The following is a 21,518-nucleotide window of genomic DNA, read 5'->3' as shown; positions in this document are numbered from 1 at the left end:
GAAACAAAGAGAAATACAGAAAAACAAACTGTTATGTGCCAAGAATTACTGTGGGTATGAAGTTAACTACTGATTTATACTGAAGTTTTACTAAAGTCTGTGGAAACTCATTTATCCTCTTAGGCAAAAAAAAAAAAAGAAGAAAATATTAAAATCCCATTTGAAGTGACACACGTAAAAGAATAATAATTTCATACTGTCAGAATGGATTTGATTCGCTAAACTTCACACAAGAAAGAAATGTTTTTCTAATGTGACACAGTCGGAGGATTTAACTACATTTTCACATTTACAATATTTAATAGAAAAATCAACATATTAGTTTTTCCCCAGTGGATCATCTCAAAAGCCAGAGAGCTCTTTCACTCTCCCATGTGTGTTATGAATTATTTATATCAAAGAAATGTACTTGTTATTATATTATTGCAGAGTTGGTGAAGTGGAGATTTTTCATCTGTAATCCCCGGATGTTATATAACAAAATAGAAAATATATTGAAACAGTTCATGAGAATGCAGGGCAAGAGTAAAAAGAGAGTCGTAATGTTAGTAAAAATATAATAAGGTCAGCATTACGTTACATCGTTAGGGACTAATTAAAACATGCACAATAAGAAAATTGGGTTATTGATGTTAAATGGGAAGTATTAGTATAACATAATTAATGGGATTTACACAACATAACATACATTTATCCTAAAATGTACTCCATGAAATAGTTTTTACATCAGATATATCAAAAATACTATTTAAATTGCACATCGTTTTTATTAAGACGACTTGTTTAACAGCATGTAGTCTGTGCTACATATTCCTGTTTTCAGGCTGCTCAGCGAGTACAGAGCTGACAAGTTGTCATGCAAACAAATATCAAATTAATCTCACAGGAATTTGTCATATAAATTTCAATATCACATAAATCAGTCTCAGAAATCCCCTCAGACTCTGTGAGAGCGAGCTGTAAAAAGTATTATATTAATGTGTGTCAAAGTTCATGCAGGTATTGAATGTTAGTTCAAGTCTGACCAGCAGACACATGCTGAGGCACAGAGCGTCTGCAGGAACACAGAGCCAGAGGATCATGGGATCCCGTCAGCCGGCGTCACGCTGATCTGTGGTGTGACAGACTGCTGGGGGCAGGGTCACCTTCTCGCCATCTATTTCTGTCCACTCCTTGTCTTTCTGCTGTCTATATGTCTGCTTGTTTTGTTCACTGCAGTTACGATGACCAAATGTCCTCACAAGCATGGAAAGATGAAGCAGAGCCTCAGTGCTGGCCGTCATCATTTTACTCAGTCTGCCTGTTATCCTCACCCGAACATGGACCTCACTAAACCCTCTTGTTGCCAGGAAGTGAGCTCAGCTCTCTGTACCTGTCCGCCGCTGGGCGTACGCTGGCTTCCTGTTCCTTTCTAAGGAGATAAATCTGATTTGGGTGATGTGTGTGGTTGTGTGTGTGTGTGTTACTACATCAAAGGAAACAAACCTCCACCCTCTGCTTTTCAGACAAGTTGTTAGTTGACCTTTGGTTTCCTTTGACTGTGCCCTAATCCTATTGTGGATGTGCTGTACTTACAGAAACTATCAGCAGGAAGTTTTCAGCTTATTCACTATATGACGCCAGTCCAGTAGATATGACGACTGTCCGGTGGACACCTCATCACATACAAACTGTATATTTAGCATCCAAAGTGTGAAGATGTTTTTTTTTTTCTATTCAGTGTTGATATTACTTTTCTTTCAATGGTTCTACATTTATGAGCTCTGCAGACAAAACTAAGATCCTCATCACTAACCTAAGTGAAAACGCCTCATTAGTTTGGAGCATTTTCTATTGTGTAATAACATCAGCTGTCTGGCTAATGTTCCACATTTCATGGATAAGAAAAGAACGTTATATATGAAATTATGCTGAAAATATAATCATTAAGTTCCTATTATCCAATTTTCACATTCTTTTATGTGTGATGCATGGTGATGCTTTGATGCTGCATAAAGGTGCCATAAATAACTTTCTTACTCTTAGATTTAGAGTTGTTTAAAATCAACTACTTATAATAAATTACTGTCTTAAGGGTCAGTTTATGCTTGATCAGAGCTAGTTTGTAAGCTGTGTTTTTAAACCATATGCTATCGCTTAAATACGGAGGTAACAGAGCACACTTTCAGCCAGTATCTCCTGAAGGACATTCACAGTGTTACACTTGGTTGTTCACACAAAAAATGACAGAAATAGTTTTGTCATAAATGAAAAAAGAAGGCAAGAGAAAAAAGTTCACACCTTGGCTTCTTTCTGACTTCCACACAGCTGGCCAATCATGGCTTGAGGAGAGTGTGAATATCGGATTGTTTGTTTTGGAAATTCAAGTCAAAAAACCATGGAGGGAGAAAGTTTCCAAACATGTTCGACCATCCAGTAAGTCATTGTGAAGGAGCATCCCAGCAGCTTAGTATGCATGGGTTGGTGATGTGACCGCACACTCTTTGCTCTTAGGGCTAAATTGGCCTTTTATTTATTTATCAAATTTAAAAAAAGGCATTTTTGTTTGTGTTCTAGTGGGGCACAAACCTAATGCCCTAATATCACAGATGCTCTTGTAAAAATGTGCCCCTCTGATTGGCCCAGTTGTCTTCATGGTGTAAGCTTTGGGGTAAAATTACCCCCAGCCCTAACTGTAAAGAGTCCAGTGTGCTTGAAATCAACCCAGATGTGTAATGTGTGGTCTAACCACATGTCAGGGCAAAGGGTTTATACCTGCTGTAAAGCTGGACTTATATTTCTGCATTAAGGGGCTGTCGTATCTATGGCAGCTACATGTGTAGGCTGCGCTGTAGCTGACGTGTGCACCCTCAAAAATGTAACTACAGGTTGTCTCTACAACATTGACGGAGACGCCATGTGGGGACAGCAAGAATTGTGAGTGGCTATATGTGTTATCCGCTGCATGTTTCTGATACTGGTGGAGTTTGTTGAGAGTGAAGATGAAGAAAGACTCTCAGTCTCTTCTCCTTTTCAGTAACAGACTGCAAACCCTCTGGTCACTGCAATCAGTGCTGAATGAATGAACATAAACACTGTGATGGCACAGTCATCTAGTCTCTTATTCAGTAATAACAATTCTTGTTACTTTAATTTTGTTAATCAGCTGTCAGCTCTATCAGTGACTGTGAACACCTCCAAATCCTCTCCACCCACATGTTGGTTTGTTGTATTCAACACATGTAGATACACAAGACAAGACATAGCAGTGTGACAAGCAGGCACCCTACAATTTGGAGGCATTTACTGGCCATCCAGCAGCTATAGCTTAGCCTTGGTGACTGCACACAGCTGTCCAGAATCCCGACGCTAAACAATGGGTTACTCACCCTCCCAGGATCAATCAGAGAGACAGAGACCAAATTGAATCTTCAGTCAAACTCCTGATATGACAGCGAACAAGCCAACACCGAAATGTGACAGTAATGTATTTACTGCGATTATTAACTTCATGTAATTACTGGATTTGAAATTGTATTCCTTCACACTGCTCATTATTGAAAAAAGTAATTACACAACTTGTGACACATTACTAATAGAAGTGATGTCAACAGGTCTCTATAAATAACGTTTATGCCATATAGGCAGCTATGGCAGGACTCACCCCTTGTGCTGATTATAAATCCACCTTAAATGGCCACACTCAGATGTGGGGCAACAAACATGTTGTATACTGTGGACTGTAGTGGGAATAATGGCCCACTACAAAAACTGCAGGATGTAGTCCCACCACTTCCTGTGTCAGAAGCATACTGAGGCACTAGCCATACGTGTGGTGGTAGTGCTGTCCCTTTTTTACATTTGCCCCTACCCCTTACAGACTATGTGCATTTACAATAACAAATGTCATGGAAAATGGAAATTCAGTATCTGTCTGCTACACTGAGAAGTGTGTCATCTTGTCAATACAACAACATCACAATGAAAAATTTTAGACTGTCAAACTTGTGACATTCCTTCACTACACAGATTTACCCATAAAAGCTGTTTGAGCCATGTCTACAAGAGGGATTATCTCTGATTATAGGTACACATTCATGTAGTGATCTGAGTTGGGGCACACTCATTAGCTTGAAGCAGCCTGTCCTGTAAAAGCTGCCATCACTTATTTCAGATTTGAGGAACAAGTTGGACATCCAGTCAGAGCTCATAGGATCTGGACTGCCTGCAAGGTGCTGGTAGCAGCCAAATTACCTCTTCTCCACTTTCCCTAAAGTCTTTGTTATCTGTCCGGCTGGCAGCCTGTCTCTCTCTTCAGGAACACTACGTGTACAGTTTGTCTTGTTAAAATTTATCTAGGGAAGCCTTGCTCTTCTACCAGAGCACACTATTTCAGTTTCTTACAGATTCAGACACTGACATACAGACAGATGAGCATGAAATCATCTACTATTGCCATCTATGTACAGACTGATGACAAACTGAAGGAAAAACCAGCGTAAAATGTCTTAGTTAAGTATTGTGCCACCAGAACAGTTTCAGTGCTCATTGACATTGATTATACAAGTCTCTGAACTCTGCTGGAATGATGAACATCACTATTTCTAAAGATATTCCCTCATTTGGTGTTTTGATGATGGTGGTAGAGAGCACTGTCTAATATGTTAGGTTCAATTTGGTTGAGATCTGGTGACTGAAGCCCATAAGATAAGATTCAGATCATTTTCATACTCATCAAACCATTTGGTGACCTTTTATATCTTACGGATGGGGTCATAGCCATCCTGGGAGAGACCACTCCCATCAGGATAGAAATGTTTCATCGTAGTGTAAAGGTTATCACTCAGAACAAGTTTGTATTGATTTACAGCAACCCTTCCCTCTAAGGGGACAATTGGACCCTAACTGTGCCAGCAAAATGCTCCCCACAGCATAACAGAGCAACCTGATCCCCTCACTGTAGGGGTCAAGCATTCAGGTCTGTACCATTCTCTCAGTGTTCGCTACACATGCACTCGCCCACTTGTGGAGAATATGGGGAAGGATGACTTATCTGACCATATCACTTCTCTCCACATCTCTGTAGATCAGTGCCTAATGTCTCAAATGTGCATTTATCTTTGTAATGAGGGGTTTATGCACTTCAACACTACCATAATATCCCTTGCTATGTAATTGAATGGACTGCTCTTGCTTGACACGCTCTGCGTTGACATTCTCAGTCACATGTGGACCAGTTGCTCTTCACATTTATCAAACGTGTGCTGTCAACCACAATTTCTGACCCTATTTACTGATGTCTTTCCCATAGATGTGAATGCAGATTTCACTTTAGTCACTGTTGCTATTGAGGCACTAATCAGTTGAGCAGTCTTTGTGACTGAAGCTCCTGCCATTTGTGCCCCAACAATGACACATCTTTCAAAGTCTCTTAGATCTTTTCCTCTTGCCATCTTACAAAATATGAATCAACTGGGCCTGATCAGCATTTTTATACATGCCACAGCATGACTGGATGTTAATTGATTAATTGTACCGTGCAGTGCACCTGTGTTGAAGCATTTGCATTTGCTATGTTTCTCCACTCATTTATTCAAGCTTAAACTTCAATTTGTCACCCATCTGTATCTCAAGGGGAGCAGTTTGAGGTAAAGTACAATGCATCTTGGCTCAAGATCTGAAAAATGAGGATAATAATCTTTTTTTGCAGATTTTGGTGGCACAGAAATAAGCTCTGGGCACAAACCTGCTCTTCTACCCTTTCCGCTACCCTCAACCCCCAATCCTTCATTTCTGATCCTCCATCCATATCCTCGTATCCTTTGTGTGGTTGAGCCTCCAGATCACTGCTCCCTAGATAAACCCTAAGTCTGCATCTATCTCCTTAGACCGTCTGATTAGCACTACGTCACAGAAAAGGGAAGTAATCCCAGTCTGGGCCCAGGAATAGAGACCTGGGAGGGGCCAAGCTACTGGAGAGATGCTCCAGAGCCACGGTGTGCATGTGTCCCTGAGTAATCCCCTCTTAAATAGTCCATGGGCAGGGAAAGAGGGAGGGAGCTAGGTCAGGGGACGTTATACCGTGGGAGCAACACCAGTCAGTGTCCTGTTATCCCTCGGACACACCACACCAGCTGGAGGAGGAGAGGGATTCAGAGACAGAGACTCTTGGGACTACAGGAGGACAGTACTTCGACCAGGATGAACTTTGCTGCCCAGTTATTCTACTCAAGCTACTTGAGCGAGCGACTTGAGCGTTTGTACTCACCTAGGCTTGCACTTAAAGACAGCGAGGAGAATGACCCCTTCTGGCAGAGGTGGGAAATTACAACATGTAGCCCCCTGGATCCCACAGACCTTTCCCCTTCCCATATCGATCCTGTAGTGACAGATTTACACTCTGCCCAGAGTTCGGAGGTAGGTCCAACTTTAACAGCTTCAGAGACTCCGTCTTCAGTTACCTCCATCCGTCCCCCACACCCACCTTGTTTGCAGCCTACTCTAGCAAACACACCCTCAAATCTTCACCTGCCACCTCCTCCTCCCCTTAATCATGAAAGGAAATCAACAAAACCAACCGCTTGTCCTCCAAATCCATGTTTGGCCGCTGTGGTCCCCAAATCTAGGTTTGACAAACATCCTATCGACAATCGTCCTTCACCTCAGATGGTTTCCCCCCAAACCTCTCTTACTCTTTCTGCATCCCCAGCAGGAATGGCCTCCTCCTCTTCCATCTCCCCATCTCCTTCTTCCTCCTTTTCCTCTGCTCCAGCTTTTTACAGAGGAGAGCAACTCCCTACCTTCCATGCCCTGGTAGACCTGCTCCTTCGTTTGGTCCTCTACCTTGTTCTCCTCCCAATTGTGACAGATTTAAAGAAAGACCCAAAGAAATCAAAAGTTTCCATTGGATTGAAGAGGTAAATTGTTCAAGAATCATTTTAGTGCAACATTCTGTCACTAATTTGTGCAATATAAAAATTACATCATCTAGGGTCAAATAGGGTTTGCAAGTACTAGCTCTGTGTTTGTTTTAGCCATGATTGTGGATGGATATAATGCATTAAAACAATTTTGGACAGATGTCTTCAATCACAGAAGACAAAAGAAAAGAAGAATGAAAGAAAATCATGGTCATGGTCTTTGGTTGTACCTAAACCCTCAGACGCTACTTGTGGTACCTAAAAAGGCTAAAACATATCGGATAAAGAATACAAAACAGTTGTTGAACTCTCTCTCTTAATGACAGAAAAATGTAGAATTGCAGTTAAAATGATGAAACATCAACAAATCGGGGTCGTACAGTGCTAAGAGACATTTTCGTCTCCCAAATGAACATTGTTCCATTTGTAAAAAGGAAGCAGTGCAGCAGCAAGTCAGGGCATTTAGTCTTTAAAAAGACATTAAGAAGCTGAGATAGTGCAATGATGAAAGCCTGGTGGGCGGAAATGTCGTCTTCGCTTTATACTTTGTCCTTACTTCTCGTTTTTTGTACCATTTTAAATTAAAAGACCCCATTTTTTACTGTGTCAGCTCTTCATCCCCTCTTTTGAGGAAGCTTTTTGAGGCTTCATTCTGGCTGTCGTGTTGCTCTTTCCCCCCTTTGATGTTGTTTTTGAACTCTGCTTTTGAACCAAAGCCCCCTAATAACAGGTGCAGCCTTGGGATCTTTCCATCCACAGTTGAGTTAATACTCTCTGTGGTTGAATAACAGACTGAAAGTGACTGATAAGTGGGGCAGAGGGCAGTAATGCACCCAGCAGATGAGGTGAAAGGTCAAGGTATTGTTTATGGCCGATCATTGTGACATAAATAGACAGGGACATTCTCTGCAGAGTGCTGGCAGCACTGCTAAAAGTTGTTTGGGACAGCTGCTCCACCTGGTGGCCTTTTGATATTATTTTAGCACTATAGGCTTACGAAACCACTTTCATCACTGATTTTACTTTTTTATTTTACTCTTCTTATTTAAAAAGTTGCACAGTTCTTCCTGGATTATCATGATGCAGCAAACCTGCATCCTGTCTGGCAGCCACAACCGTTTTGCTTATACTGTGAATCTGAATACAACTGGCTTGGCTCCACTGCACAACCTTATTCAAAGTTTGAAACTTAGCTGTTAACCATTTGTGATCTGCTTTAGTGGCTAAGTCACAGGGTTAATCTCCAATGGGTGTAATCCAATTATTATATTTCTACTGCGTAGAGGTCCTCTCGGTTAACCATGTGGTTAGGGAAACAACCAAAAACAAGTCTGAGGTTTAATCCAGTTTTGTGCAATGTCACCAGAGAAATCAAAGTAAATTTTGGAAGAAATGTAACTTTTAAAATAAATTATACTGTATACAATGCCCATTTACTGAACTGTTATAAATCAACCTGCCCTACCTTTGGGCCTAGATTGTCACTTTAATCACTTGCATGTCTCCTAAAAGAGGAGCTGAATGACCCAATGAATCATAACTTGACTTATAGATATAATCTGTCACAGTGAGAGGAAGCTGGGTTGACATTAAAGGTGAATCAATTCATCTTGTGTGATGGATTGTGTGTGTATGTGCGTGTGCGTGTGTGTGGGCACGTTCATGTACCTTCATGGTAGGGTCGAGGTCAGTTTAATTTAATATCATTGATTTTGGGAAGTAAATCTAGATCTTTTTTAAAAACTGTAAAATTCTGGTGATATCAGAATTACAGTTTCAGTGCATAATTTGATTTTGGTGAATCAAAACGGACAGTACTCAAAGACCAGTGTTTGTAGGTTGGGTTTACAATATGTATATTGATAAACTGATAACACATATTGATTTACATCAAAAGCTTTGAAGCAGTTTAAGTGATATTGTCTGCCAGAGGCTGCAGAAAGACAACATTATATTCTGGTTCATATTAAGTTGAAACAGTCATTTGTAAATTGACCATCATACAATCTTGTTGAGTCTTCTCTCCCTCCTTCACAATATCATTCCTCAGTTCTGCTTGTATTTTGATTTTTCTCTCCCTTCAATTTATATTGAAATCTGTATCTCTGTACAGAAACACCAGAGATTACAGTCCTCTTTCTTATTCTAAAATTTGTCATTTCTAGTAAGTTTATGTAATGCTCACTACTACTGTTTACTACAGTGCACATACACTTCACATTTTTGCTGAATAATTCCAGTGTCTCAATTGTGGATTTTTAACTTTCAGCAGCCACTGGTTTCCATTCCTGCTGTAAAATCATAGCACACATGTCACCTAATTTCTTTAATCAAGTAACATTATGCTGTAGCAAACACGCTGTTGAAAACAATAACTGATTTGAAAAGTCATCTGTGCTTCTGCATTTATGTGCTTTTGGAAAATTCATCATGACCTGAGAAGAACTCAAGAAGTTATCAAATTCACATTTTCATTTTCACAGCATCCATGTTTGCTAAGTTCTGCTTGGTTTGTACAATGAACATGAAATCTCAGATGCTGGAGCTTCCTGACTGCCCATTAATATACAACTGTAGAATACTATTAAAAAATTGTCATGCTTTCTAATTTTATTGCATTAGCTTGCAACAATAATATAATTTCAAGGAAGATAAAACTGCACATGATGTTCATCATAGGTGATTAATAATATAAGGAAAGTATCTGCAAATTGATTTTAATACCGCAGTGAAATTAAAGGGCAAAAGACAATTTGTGTGTTTTGGAAAATGTTTGCCAGTAATATAAAGTTGACTGTGTATGACTTGAATTAAACAGGTTAAAACGCGAGCACAGAAAAGTGTGATCCTTTCATTGATCTCACTGTGAGAATGATAGTTTCACAGGAATCATGGTGTCTTCTATGTAAAAATATAAGGATTTAAGTGGAAAATAACTCAATTAACTTAATTAACAATGAATTATCAAATGTTTTTGCAAAAGCACAGGTCAGTTTTTTGAAATGCAGGATATCTGATTTGAAAATTAAACCATCTGTCTCTCACTTTGTTACTCAGAGAAGAGTTGCGTCTGGGCCCCTGTCAACCCGGAGCCTCTTACAAATGCGGCTCTATCAGTAATGGCACTGCAGGCCGCAGACCCACCCTCATTGAACCAGAGCGGCTGAAGGACTTTGGTGAGGAGGAACTTCTCAATGGGGATGTGAGGGTCTATGACACCAAGGTGGTGGGGGGTCCTGAGATCATGCTCATGGACCCTCCAAAAACCAGAAGAGTCAGTGAGTTCAGGATTATCCCCAGACCTCCTGCTCAATACCTCCGCTTTGAGGACATCAGCGCAGCAGCCTTCAGGATCCAGTCAGGGATACAGAAGACCCCCTGCACGGTACATTAGCACATGAAATGACATAACTGAAAAGTGGTTGACCACCTTTTTGATTTTGTCATATCTATAAATACAACAAAAAATATATATTTATTTGTTTTTTTAATATTGATAATATATTATATTATTAGTTATTTATCCTGTATATATTTTATATTAATTTACTATATACATCATAATTTGTATCAAAATATTTTTTACTCATTCATCTTTGTAATTTTGCTCACATTCATGCATATAAATTCATATATTATCATACTTTTGAATATTTCTATTGAATGTCTCAGAAATAGTCAGTTTGTATGTTTGCTTTACTCTTACATGTTCTCGTGCTGTGATCATTCACGTTTGTTCAAATTACATCAGTTTATATTTCAGTTTACTCTGAGCAGCTTTCATTCATTTTTGATTTCTACAGAAAATGCAGATTTGTGGACAGATGAAATTAGCAGGTTAGATAAACTGAATTAATAGCTTTTGCTGTTTCTGTGTGTGTGTGCAGTACTCCAGACTGTCCAAACAGTACGGGATGGAGATCTACCTGAAGAAAGAGCACCTGCACTACACAGGCTCTGTGAAGGAGAGAGGAGTGCTGTACCTGCTGACCTCCCTCACACAGGTGAAAGAGGAGAGAGAGAGAGAGAGAGAGAGTTGGAGAGAGAGGGTGAGAGAGATAGGATGATCCCCTCTGACAGCTAGTGTGATCTGAGTTGGATATTTGTGCAGACACACATGTTAACTGACCACTGCTGATCTGTGGTGAGAAAAATTGTGTAAGTGCAAGACAGTGGCTTGTGAATGTGTCCATTTGAATATGTATAACTAAATCTGATTTCTCCCAGACTAAAGTGAATTTCAAACAAACCAGCAAATGTTACATCTTTAAGTTTCTTATAAACTCTTCGATTTAAGCTTGTTTGAATTCCTGTCAAGGACAAGTGGTGATGGATTAACAACACTGGTGGAAAAATGACCTACAACTTGTTTATCCTCTTCCCTAAAGCCATGTACAGATCCTCTTTGTGACAGGAAGCATCAGGGATTATGGGAAATGTTGTCTGAATTTTGAAAAACACTACACCTGATAGACAGAGACAGCGATCATATCACATCGATTATGTGTGTTGTTGTTGTTGTAGTTACCACTCTCAGCATTCAGTCCCTGTCTGCAGTAAATATGTGAGGTCTGGGCACAAAAGGGCAACTTAAATAGAGTACACAATGTTTTTTTTCCACTTTGGAAATGCAAAGCTCAACATGCCCTGCAGATCATTTTCAGTTGAAGTTATTTGTTGATGTTTTCCATGCATACCTAGTCATATGTATATTTAGCAACCATGTGTTTCTGTCCGTCCAGGAGCAGCAGAGGAAGGGCGTGATCGTGGCCACTGACTGTAACTTCTCCATGGCTGTGGCTCACCACGCGGTGGAGCTGAAGATCCCGATGTTCGTCATCATGCCATCGTGCTGCTCCTCGCCTCGCCTCAGGATCTACAGGGACTACGGCGCCATGGTCATCTCCTACGGCAGCACTGCACATGATTCCCAGAACCACGCCCGCCATCTTGCCAAAGAGAATGGATACCTCTATTTGGAAGAGTCAGTCCCACTAACGTTGACATTGACATTCAATGCAGCAGAGTTGAGGACATGCATGTGTCTGTAAAACATTGTGCAAGCTGCACTACCAGCAACACTGACATACGTTTAAAATTCAGTCTCAACTTTTGTGGCTCTTCAGATAGCTCAGATACCCCTATATACTCCGCTTTCAATGGCCTAAGTCTGGTCCATTTGGTTCCGCATCTGGGTAGATTCCTGTTATCCTCCGGTGTTGACTGACAGCCGGAAGATTTTCTGTGTCTGCGCCAGAATTGGTCCAGATGTGGAAGCATGTTCTCTTGAGGGACAGTCATTTTTCAAATCAGAAAATATATGTTTATTTACAACTTGCAAACATGCAGAACACAGTAAAAGAAAAGTTCTTATGTAGTAAATTGACTGTGTACAGTGACCAGGGTGCATGACAATGGCACAGTATTGGTGGATTACAGGCCGCCGCATGATTGAGCACCATCTGGAACAAATCTGTCTACACGATGTTTAAATTCACTACATCTGATAAAATCCACTTTTCATCATTCAGGCATAGTTTGAAATAAGTGATGTCAAACTCTCTCACAGCAAATTTGTCCTGGCCACAGGCCAGGTGTAACTAATAACAGTAAATCTGCTCCCAGCCAATTACAGTATACAGTATGCACCAGTCGGTATCTCAGTAAGGGTTTAGACAGGTCAGAATTTCTGTCTAGACACAGGTTTATTCTCTTGTTACAGTGAGAAAATCCCACCGCTATAAACTGTGAACACTTCAGGCAGTGTTTATAGTTTATAGTAAACTCTGCCTAAAGCTGATGCGCACATTTCCCGAAACTCAACTCTGTGTTCTGTGGACCTGCACCTCAAGCAGGTTATTTGGACCTGCTATTAGGAGGCAGGTTTGAAAACAAACACAATACATGTACTGCATCCAAGAAGAAACAGCCACATGACTAGAGCTTCTCCAGGCTGCACGTAGGCAGCCAGCTTACTGTGCAGCTCTGCAGCCTACACACAGCTGCCACAGTCAGCGTTACACCTTAACAGTGTGGGTAGTCAGCCCTTTAAATGAAGACCACCTTAATGACCACCGTAACAGTGGTACAATAAGAGAAGACTCATACATGTATTACACAGAGTATTTATTTCTCATGAATACATCTTTTCATTTGTAAAATAAATAAAATAGAAAAAGTGTAACTTTTGACACTGTTCTTACAAAAGTTACATCATTTCACTTTAAACCATTTTCCATTTTATACTGAAAGTACATGATTTAAATAGTGAATAGAGTGAAGTCACACAGCCATTTAATGCAAATGCAGCTCCACACACTGAACTTCACTGGTTATATAGCACTGTGGAATACTGTCATCTTTGTTGGAAAAGACCTGAAAGGACATTTCTCACACATTTTCCCTCTATTTTCATAACAAAGAAGAGCAAATTACTTCTTTCATCCGTTGAAATCATGTCTGACGTCTGTTCACAGTGCAGAGAGAAAGGGATGAGACTTGGTATAAGGAGGGATAACTTAGAAAACCTCAGGTCTGCAGATCATCAGGATGCTCTGCAGCCCTTCACCTCATCTGTTCTTCCTCTCTTTCTCTTTTTTCCGATGTCCAGAGATGAAAGTGCAGCGTACCTGGCTGGACTGGGCACTGTGGGCATGGAAATCTATGAACAAGTGCCCAAACTGGATGCAGTGGTTGTTCCTGCAGCTGGCCAGTACGGTCTACTGGCTGGCTCCGCCGCAGCCATCAAACACCTCAACTCACAGATTCTTGTCATAGTAGGTTGATGCCGAGAGAAAGAATTTATAAGCATATCACACCAGCGGTATTGTTAGTGCTGTGTCTTATAATGAGGTCACATATTTCAGACGCCCTCACTTCTTATTGCAAAGATGAGATTGTTACTTGCCACCTACGTCTCTCCGATGTTGGGTGTGTTTTTCATTTTCCTTAACAAGATGCCTTGTTCCGCTCTCTTCCCTCGGCTGTTAGCTCTATTTACACTGGAGGAACACAACAGCCCTCTCCTTCTATTTTCAATTATAAAGAAATATCTCTGAGTACAGTAAAGCAATGAATCAAATTTACTGCCAAGCTTGATCCAATGGTGAGCTTCAGGCTGATTCAGGCTACCAGTCTTCCCATAGATTATCCTGTGTTCATTGTTGTAATCATATGAATGTTTCATATTTATTGATGTATACTGAAGATGTAGCAAGTTGAATTACAGTGGGCAGGATGCTGCAGGTCTGCAGGCAGAGCATTCCTTAATATCTGCTCTACATAAGTGAGAGACAGTGTCTTACATTTCATGTCTTGACTCATAAATGTCATTTATCATAAAGGGAAAGTGTATATGAGGGTGATGATTTTTTAAGTCTTGCAAATAAGCCATGAAACAGGCAAAAAGAACATACTATTTTTAGCCAAGCTAGCGGCTGCACAGCTGCAGTTTCAGTCAGTATTTTTTCAATATTTTGGTTTATGATCAAATGGTATCTAGAAAACTAATCACACTCCCATCAGCCTCAGCTGTTTTGTACAAATTAGCAAATTTTAACATGTTAAGATGGTAAAATGATCGTGAGCACTAATATTAACATGTTAGCATTGTCATTATGAGCATTTTGGCAATCATAGTGCCTAAGTGCAGCCCCACAGAGAGCTGGTGGCACGGCTGTAGAGCTCTTCGTCTTGTTTATATACATACACAAACATAAATAGATAAATAACACTTGTAACTGAACTGACTTCCTTCAACAGGGAGTTGAACCAGAAGGTTTCCCTCTGCTGCTACAATCTCTGAAAACAGACAGTCCAGTCAAAGACATGCACAGCAACCCCAATAAGAAACTCTATGGAGGTAAGATCAGCACAGAGTTACCAATCTCCTCTGGTTGCAGACGTGTAATAGAGAACTGTGATGGTAACATTGAATAAACACCATCATTATCTGCACATTTTCCCTGTTGGAAGCTCACCTGGCTTTTTCAGTTCTCTGCCGCAGTGACTGAACACGTGTTGATCTTCTGTCTCTTCTCAGATCTTATGGAGCGTTCGCTTGGTGTCAACACCTTCCAGCTGTCAAAGAAACTAGTAGATAAAGTCATCACTGTCAGGTGCGGCTTCATCGCAGCACATTTACACTGCTGAGCTTCACTTCAGAGTGATTTTTTTTTTTTACTCAGAAATGATCCATTGTGTGAAAAAATGTGGCATACGTGTTAAATGAAAGAGAATGGTTTATTGCTATGATCCATCTTTTCATTTTACCTTTTGAAGTACTGACTGCTGAATTTTTTGCCTTTTATAACAGAAATTGACTTGATTGTTTTGGACTGAAATCATCTCATATCAGATGTAATTAAAAAAACTAATGAACAGTTAACATCAGACTTTTTTTCTTCCTTTCTCCTCGGCCTCACAGTGAGGAGGACTCTCTGGTGGCGATGCTGCGGTTTCAGGAGTTTGAGCGCTCCACTGTGGACACGGAGGGAGCCATGGGACTGGCTGCCATCCTGGCTGGACAACTGCCAGAACTGAGAGGCAAAAAGTGGGTCCGACTTGTTAACATCATGGTTCCTCTGAACCTCATATAAAAATACACTTCACTCAAGTCTGTTTAAAGAGGTCAGAGATGCTAAGCTCTCCTGTTCATGTTTACAGAAGAACCAAAAGCTGTCTTTTGTGTATGAGGCATAGTTGTTTAAAAGGATGCCTTTACATCATTTTAAATTGAGATCTAACTTTGAAGGGGGGACATTTTTCTCAAAGCCTGAAAAATAGATATTTTTGGCAAAACAGCAATGTCAGCAGTGCTAATCCGATTGGCTACAGATAAAACAAGTCTCCCTCTGTGTTCCTGCTGCAGGGTCGCTGTAGTGGTGAGCAGTGCTAACATGGAGCTGGAGCTGGTGAGGCAGTGTGTTGACCGAGCCCTGGTGCTGGACGACCGGGTCAGTAAGTTCTCTGTGCAGCTGGGAGAATGGCCGGGAGACATGGCCAAGCTGCTGGACGTCCTGTCCAGAGAGGACGTCAGGTAGGGTCAACACCCATCCATTTGAAGATCTTTTGTTCTGTTGCTTCACGCTGCTCCAATCTGTTTTATCTTTATTTCCCTTGATGCCACCTTTAGTTCTTTGCTTTCACTCTGTCTTCTTCCTCCCAGGTTGTTGGACGTCTGCCATCGGAGACACAGTGAAAAGTCAGACCTCTTCAAGGCAAAGGTAGGCGACTAATCTCTCCTCTTCACCTCACTCCTCCTCCTCTTCAATCCGCTCATCTACTTCATTGCCATGGGAGTCTTGGCATTGAGTTGGCAGTGAGTTGGCGGGACTTAGAGGGCCAAAAATACAAATCAAGTAAAATTAAGTCTTATTTATGCTATTTTTGTAGATTGTGTATCTGGAGGGAAACTTGCTTACATTGCAAGAAATATCCCTACTACTTTAAAATATGGCACCCTTCATTGACGGTTTGATTAATAATTTAAAGGCATTTATGAATACTTGATAGATCAGTTATAATCTATTAAAAAAAAAAAAAATCTAGGTTGCCAGATTTTGAAAAATCTCTTTGACCTGTTGGACCAGGATCTGGAAAAACGCTGCAAATGACATGGACCAAAATCTTACAACTGTATATTTGATGTTTTAAGTCCCTTTATTAATGACTTATAAACATTTATAACCCCTGACATGATAGTCTGTTAGAAAATGATAAACCCATTAATATTTACTGACAATTTCTATTACTGCATTATTACCAAATAGAAAATATAAACACTATTAATAAATGATATATTAACCATTAATTACAATAATAATAATTCTTAGAAACTTTTGCAAAGGGTGTTGTGTTAGTAAAATATGATTTTTTTAGTCTGGTATGAAGGTTTAAAGTAAAATACGTAACTTTTGAAAGAAAAAGAAAAGTTTTTTTTTGTGTTACAAAAGCTGAGTTTGTTAGCATTAAAGTACACTACTGCAGTTCTACACGGCCTCACTCGGTCTGGTATGACCATAAGGTTGTAGTGACAAATGAGTTTCTCTTCTTGTGCTACTGTAAAGCAACATTTTAGGATTTACCATTATCCTGTCAATGTGACTTGTGGCTGCAGCAAGTAGCAGAAAAAGTTTCAAAGTTAGTCTCACTTTTTATTTTCCTTGAAACAAACTAACAAAAAAAAAAAAAAAAAGCTGCCACTGGAGACTGATGGAGTCCAGAGGAAAGTAACTTGATTCATGAATCTTGTCGAACCAATTATTTTCTCTTCATAGTAGAATGGCTTTGTTCTATCCTGTTTAAAAGAATTTAATGAAACTGTTAAACTGCATTGCAAACAAACAGAATTGTCTCATTACCTCCTGCTCTGCATTATTACCTCTGCAAGCTACACTGACAAACTGCCTCTGTACTGCTTAGTCACCAGTGGTGTGAGGAGGTGAAAGGTGCTGCGTAATTAACTGGCAACACACTTACTGCCCTAATTCTAGTGTGTGTGTGACATCACCGGGCTAACTGTATGTGTGTGTGTGTGTGTGTGTGTGTGTGTGTTAACAGGTGGAGTGTGTGGTGGAAACCAGGGATAAGGCACAGAGCGCTCAGATGCGCAAGATGCTGAGCGAGCGCTACCCTTCTATATGCTGGCTGGACCGGTGATCCCACCAACATCATAAACACAAACTACATTTACAATAGAAAAAGAAAAAGAGGAAGTGACATACTTATAAAATGTGAGAAGACTTGCAAACACATACACTACTATCATTAATGAACTGTGTTAAATAAAACTCATTAAGAAAATGACTTAATACAAACTTAATACAAAAAGCCTTGAGATTATAGAGCAAATGTTATTCATATTACTCCTATTAATTATGCTGCTGTTTTTCTTTAATCATGGCACCCTTTAATTAGAATAAAGTGGTTAGGCTGCATTCAGAAGATGAATATAGATCTTATAGATCACCATTAATCACAGAGCATGAATCATACACTGAAGATGCAGGATCAGTGCTGCAGTGGTCTCATTCAAAAATAATATAGCTCCATAAAACAACAGCAACAACAGCAACACTAAAGATATATTTTTCCATCCATATTGTTTTTAAACTGTTGTATATATTTCTGTATTTATACTGTCTTGAGGTGGTAGTGTCAGTCCAAGTAAACGTGTTAATAATAAATAAAACTGGACAAACTCTATGACCTGCCCTGATTCTTTGGTGACTCGTTGGCTTCATAGCACAGAGAATCTTTAGTAAAAGTGATACAGCATGCGAAAGTGCGTCACTTCTGCTTACTATCCGTCCCTGATTAATGGCTGGAGACAGCTCTAGTAGAGACTGGGCTGTTTAAGACGGGATAATGCTCTTAAGTTCATGAGCAGAGGACATCGTGACCCCATTCAGATGACGTCACACTGTTTACCTGTGTGACACAAGCACCTTCTTCTGCTGGAAGCGTGTCATTGAAACTACATCCAAATTTGATTTGTAAGACATTAAGTCATGTCAAATCCTTAGGTTTCCTAACTTAGTTACAGCGGCACTGATTGATATATTTATATAAAAAGAGTGCTGCAGGAATGAGTCCGGAAACCTAGACAGTTGTTTGCATTTTAGAACTTCTGGTTCCCTCATATAAAACTCTTATTTCCTTATTTCAGATGACTGAAATAAGGACTGTGGTTTTATCTTGTTCTTCTACAAGATAAAATATGTTACTAAATCCCTCAGTCACAATTTCTTTAAGTTTATGTCTGATAAAAAAAAGCCAGCTGTTAACAAGTGGCTGAAGGAGACTACAGAAGTTGCTGGAGACATCATCACACTGAAGATCAATCTAATCATGAGTCCATGTTTACAGCCTCGTATCTATGATCAAGAATCAAATTATTGTATGTGATGTAAAAGGTGTTGCTCAGCGTGCACCCACCACTTTTGTCCAGCCTGAAATATCTCCACAGCTATGGGCTGGATTGATACTTGGCACATCTATGTTGCCCGGGTGATGAAACCAAAGACTGAGATGATTCCCTGACTTTTACCCTGTAGCACCAGCATCATCGGGTTAACATGTCTGTCCAACACTTCAGTTTATGAACAAATAACCTGCAAAACCAGTGAGATTCTCATCAGCCACAGCTCTACTTTGTGTTCAGTGCTAATTAGCAACTGCTGACAGGCTGAGCCGAGGTGGTGGACATGGTAAACACACCTGTGTATGCGCTTTAGATTTGTCATTGTAAGCATGTCTGCATGCTGATGTTCACATTTAGCCAGCACTGCTGCTAACACTGCTGTCCTTTTTGAGTTTTGAGTGAATATAGGCAAGTATTTAAGCATTTTTAGAGGAGCAAAAATGATTTAGCAAAGCAGACGCCATGTAATTTGTCAGCCATGTTTTATTTTACATTGTTAATATTAAGAATCCCCAGTCAGTGGTTAAAAAACCTCAAAGCACTTCAGTATAAGAAAGGCAAATGTGGATTTAAAACATGCATACAGCAGCTCTCTTTATTTTTATCCTGGAGACTTGTGAAACTGGTGGCAATGTACCATCTGCAGCCAACCTGTCCGACATTATGTTCATCACAGCAGCTGAGAAAATATCCTTACTGCCACCATCCAGGCTGAATGTAAACATCATGAGATATAAAAAAAATCTGCATAAAAGATTTGCCCTGGAATGCACTAGATATTCAGTTCTGGGTAGATTCATCAAGAGAACTGATTGTGTTAATACCATTATCAGTAAAACATTAGATTTTTATCTGTAAGGTACTACAGCATTTCAGGATTGTGTAAAGGAAATCTATGGAATGAAACAGAGATGTCAGTCCATCACCATGTCACAGGAAATAGTGTAACCCAAGGAAGAAATATTTGCAGTTTCTCTATCAAAGTTACGTCTCCACTTCAATACTTTTGTGCTAAAAGAAACACTATAAAAGAAAAGGCTCAGGGGTCTTCCTCCATTCGTTGCCCTCTCAGCAGGATTTCATATCACAGAGAAACACAGTGGAAGAAGAGGAGGCACAAGGAAACAACTGATTTCTGAATTTCAGCTTATGCGGTGTTGTTCTGTCTGCCTCTGCTGCTGGCATCAGTGCTGTTTGGGGCGCTTGGGGTCGTACTTGATGAGCAGGCCGAGGGAGGCGAAGCCAAACAGAAAGGTCTGGAAAAACCACAGGAAGCGAGTGGCCGTGTTGTTGATACCTTTGTTACTGCAGGGAGGTAGAGAAAAAAACAATGAACAAAAGTCGAGATACTGTAGCAGCTGTTTCGTTTTGTCCAAATCCTAACAAATCCTCACACCCACAGCTCTTAATTAACTTTAATTTAGTACAATTTGCCACTAAAACCTTGAAAAATAAATTCCTATGAACAAATGAGCCGATAATTGATGACTAAAGAAATACTATGCTTATCTGATAAGTCTCTAACCCACACTGGGCTTCCTATGCCTTTTTTCATTAGTTCTGGTTTATTTATATTTACTCTTCTAATGATAAAAATAAAAGACTGGCATTGGACAAATGTCATGTCCTGATAAGAACACACGAGAAGGACAGCTTTTGGATGTTTGTTTATACTCACACACGGTGCAATAGTGTGTTTGAGATTAGTTTTGGGGTTTTAAAGATTTATGAATCTTTGGAGGAGGCCCAATTTCATCACAGTAGCTGAGGGGAGTAGGTTTATAAAACATTAGGTTGCACCACCCTCTAGTGGACAATAAGGTCCTTCTCATTCTTACCTGCACACCTTCAGTGCAACGAAGGCCTCAAAGACATGAATAGCAAAGGATGCCCACCACCTGCAACAGACAGAAATGTGTTCAACTCCACAGACTTTCTGTTTAATTCAACTTCACACATGATCCTAAAGAAATCATTTAAGTCTCGAGTGTGGTGTGAGAACAGTGAAACCTCACACCATGTTTTGTTTTGCCTCCTGCCACGACATCACTGAGTGTCAGATTAACAGGAGTCACATGACAACCTAAAAAAGATCAACCACTTCACATTTTTCAAACCACAAAAGACTGAACGACGACTTCCACTTCAACCCTCTCCTCATAAAGCACTCAGGCTTAAGGGCTGCCCTGTATGTCACATGACTTCACCAACAACAGCACGTCATCCTTTGATTGCTGTCTTAATGCTCTGCAAGAGTCAGTGTGACTTAAACGATGAATTAGCACCCAGTGGAGGTGGTGGTAACGATCTGTTAACGGTGAGAAACATTAAGGCTTTAGTCGATTAAACTGTATTTCAGCCCTGTGAGATCACTTTTCACATCATTTGAGTGTGATTGATGCTGTTTTTGATTCTTATACAGGGGATAAATAAGATACATTTTTGCAGAACTTATGACAACAAAAGAATTAGCATCTTCCACATCAAACTATTCTGAACAGAAAAATTATAACTATGTTTCTCCACATACATTTTAGTGTATGTCCTATTTACTCTAATCAACAGGAGCATTTCTGATTCTCACAGGAGCCACAATGGGACAATGAAAGGCTTAAACGCTTACCCTTTGTACATAATGTCGGCATGATTATCCACAAGGTATCGGCAGAAGGTGCCGAACGGTCCAAGGTGCTCAA

The 21,518-nt window shown here is 40.0% G+C and overlaps 2 protein-coding genes across 3 annotated transcripts in view; one reads left to right on the top strand and one right to left on the bottom strand.

Annotated features, from left to right (window-relative positions):
- The first annotated feature begins 6,067 nt into the window (after positions 1–6,067).
- On the top strand, positions 6,068–18,102 carry LOC139623220 (L-threonine ammonia-lyase-like). 2 transcript variants are annotated; one of them, XM_071481267.1, is made up of 11 exons: positions 6,068–6,296; positions 9,957–10,284; positions 10,787–10,903; positions 11,642–11,883; positions 13,510–13,675; positions 14,661–14,760; positions 14,941–15,016; positions 15,325–15,450; positions 15,769–15,936; positions 16,066–16,123; positions 17,460–18,102. In XM_071481267.1, the coding sequence occupies exons 1-11, from the start codon at positions 6,181–6,183 to the stop codon at positions 17,556–17,558; spliced, it is 1,596 nt and encodes a 531-aa protein (XP_071337368.1). In that variant the 5' UTR covers positions 6,068–6,180; the 3' UTR covers positions 17,559–18,102. The 2 variants fall into 2 exon arrangements, with proteins under 2 accessions (XP_071337368.1, XP_071337367.1); XM_071481266.1 differs by having other exon boundaries at positions 6,068–6,896.
- Positions 18,103–19,287: 1,185 nt separating this feature from the next.
- Positions 19,288–21,518, bottom strand: part of tmem254 (transmembrane protein 254) — a 4,370-nt gene continuing 2,139 nt past the window's right edge. Inside the window, exons 2-4 of the mRNA XM_071481269.1 lie at positions 21,446–21,518; positions 20,661–20,720; positions 19,288–20,127 (exon numbers count right to left, since the gene is read on the bottom strand). The exon at positions 21,446–21,518 is cut by the window's right edge and continues 31 nt beyond it. Of these exons, the coding sequence (XP_071337370.1) occupies positions 20,007–20,127; positions 20,661–20,720; positions 21,446–21,518 (254 nt within the window). The 3' untranslated portion in view covers positions 19,288–20,006. The remainder of the gene's footprint in view (positions 20,128–20,660; positions 20,721–21,445) is intronic.

Source organism: Trachinotus anak, unplaced genomic scaffold (assembly GCF_046630095.1).
Source record: "Trachinotus anak isolate AG129_WGS33_773 ecotype Australia unplaced genomic scaffold, CSIRO_AGI_Tana_v1 ptg000007l, whole genome shotgun sequence".
Classification (NCBI taxonomy): domain Eukaryota; kingdom Metazoa; phylum Chordata; class Actinopteri; order Carangiformes; family Carangidae; genus Trachinotus; species Trachinotus anak.
Note: the sequence above shows the minus strand (reverse complement) of the source record. Positions and strands in the feature narration are given on the sequence as shown.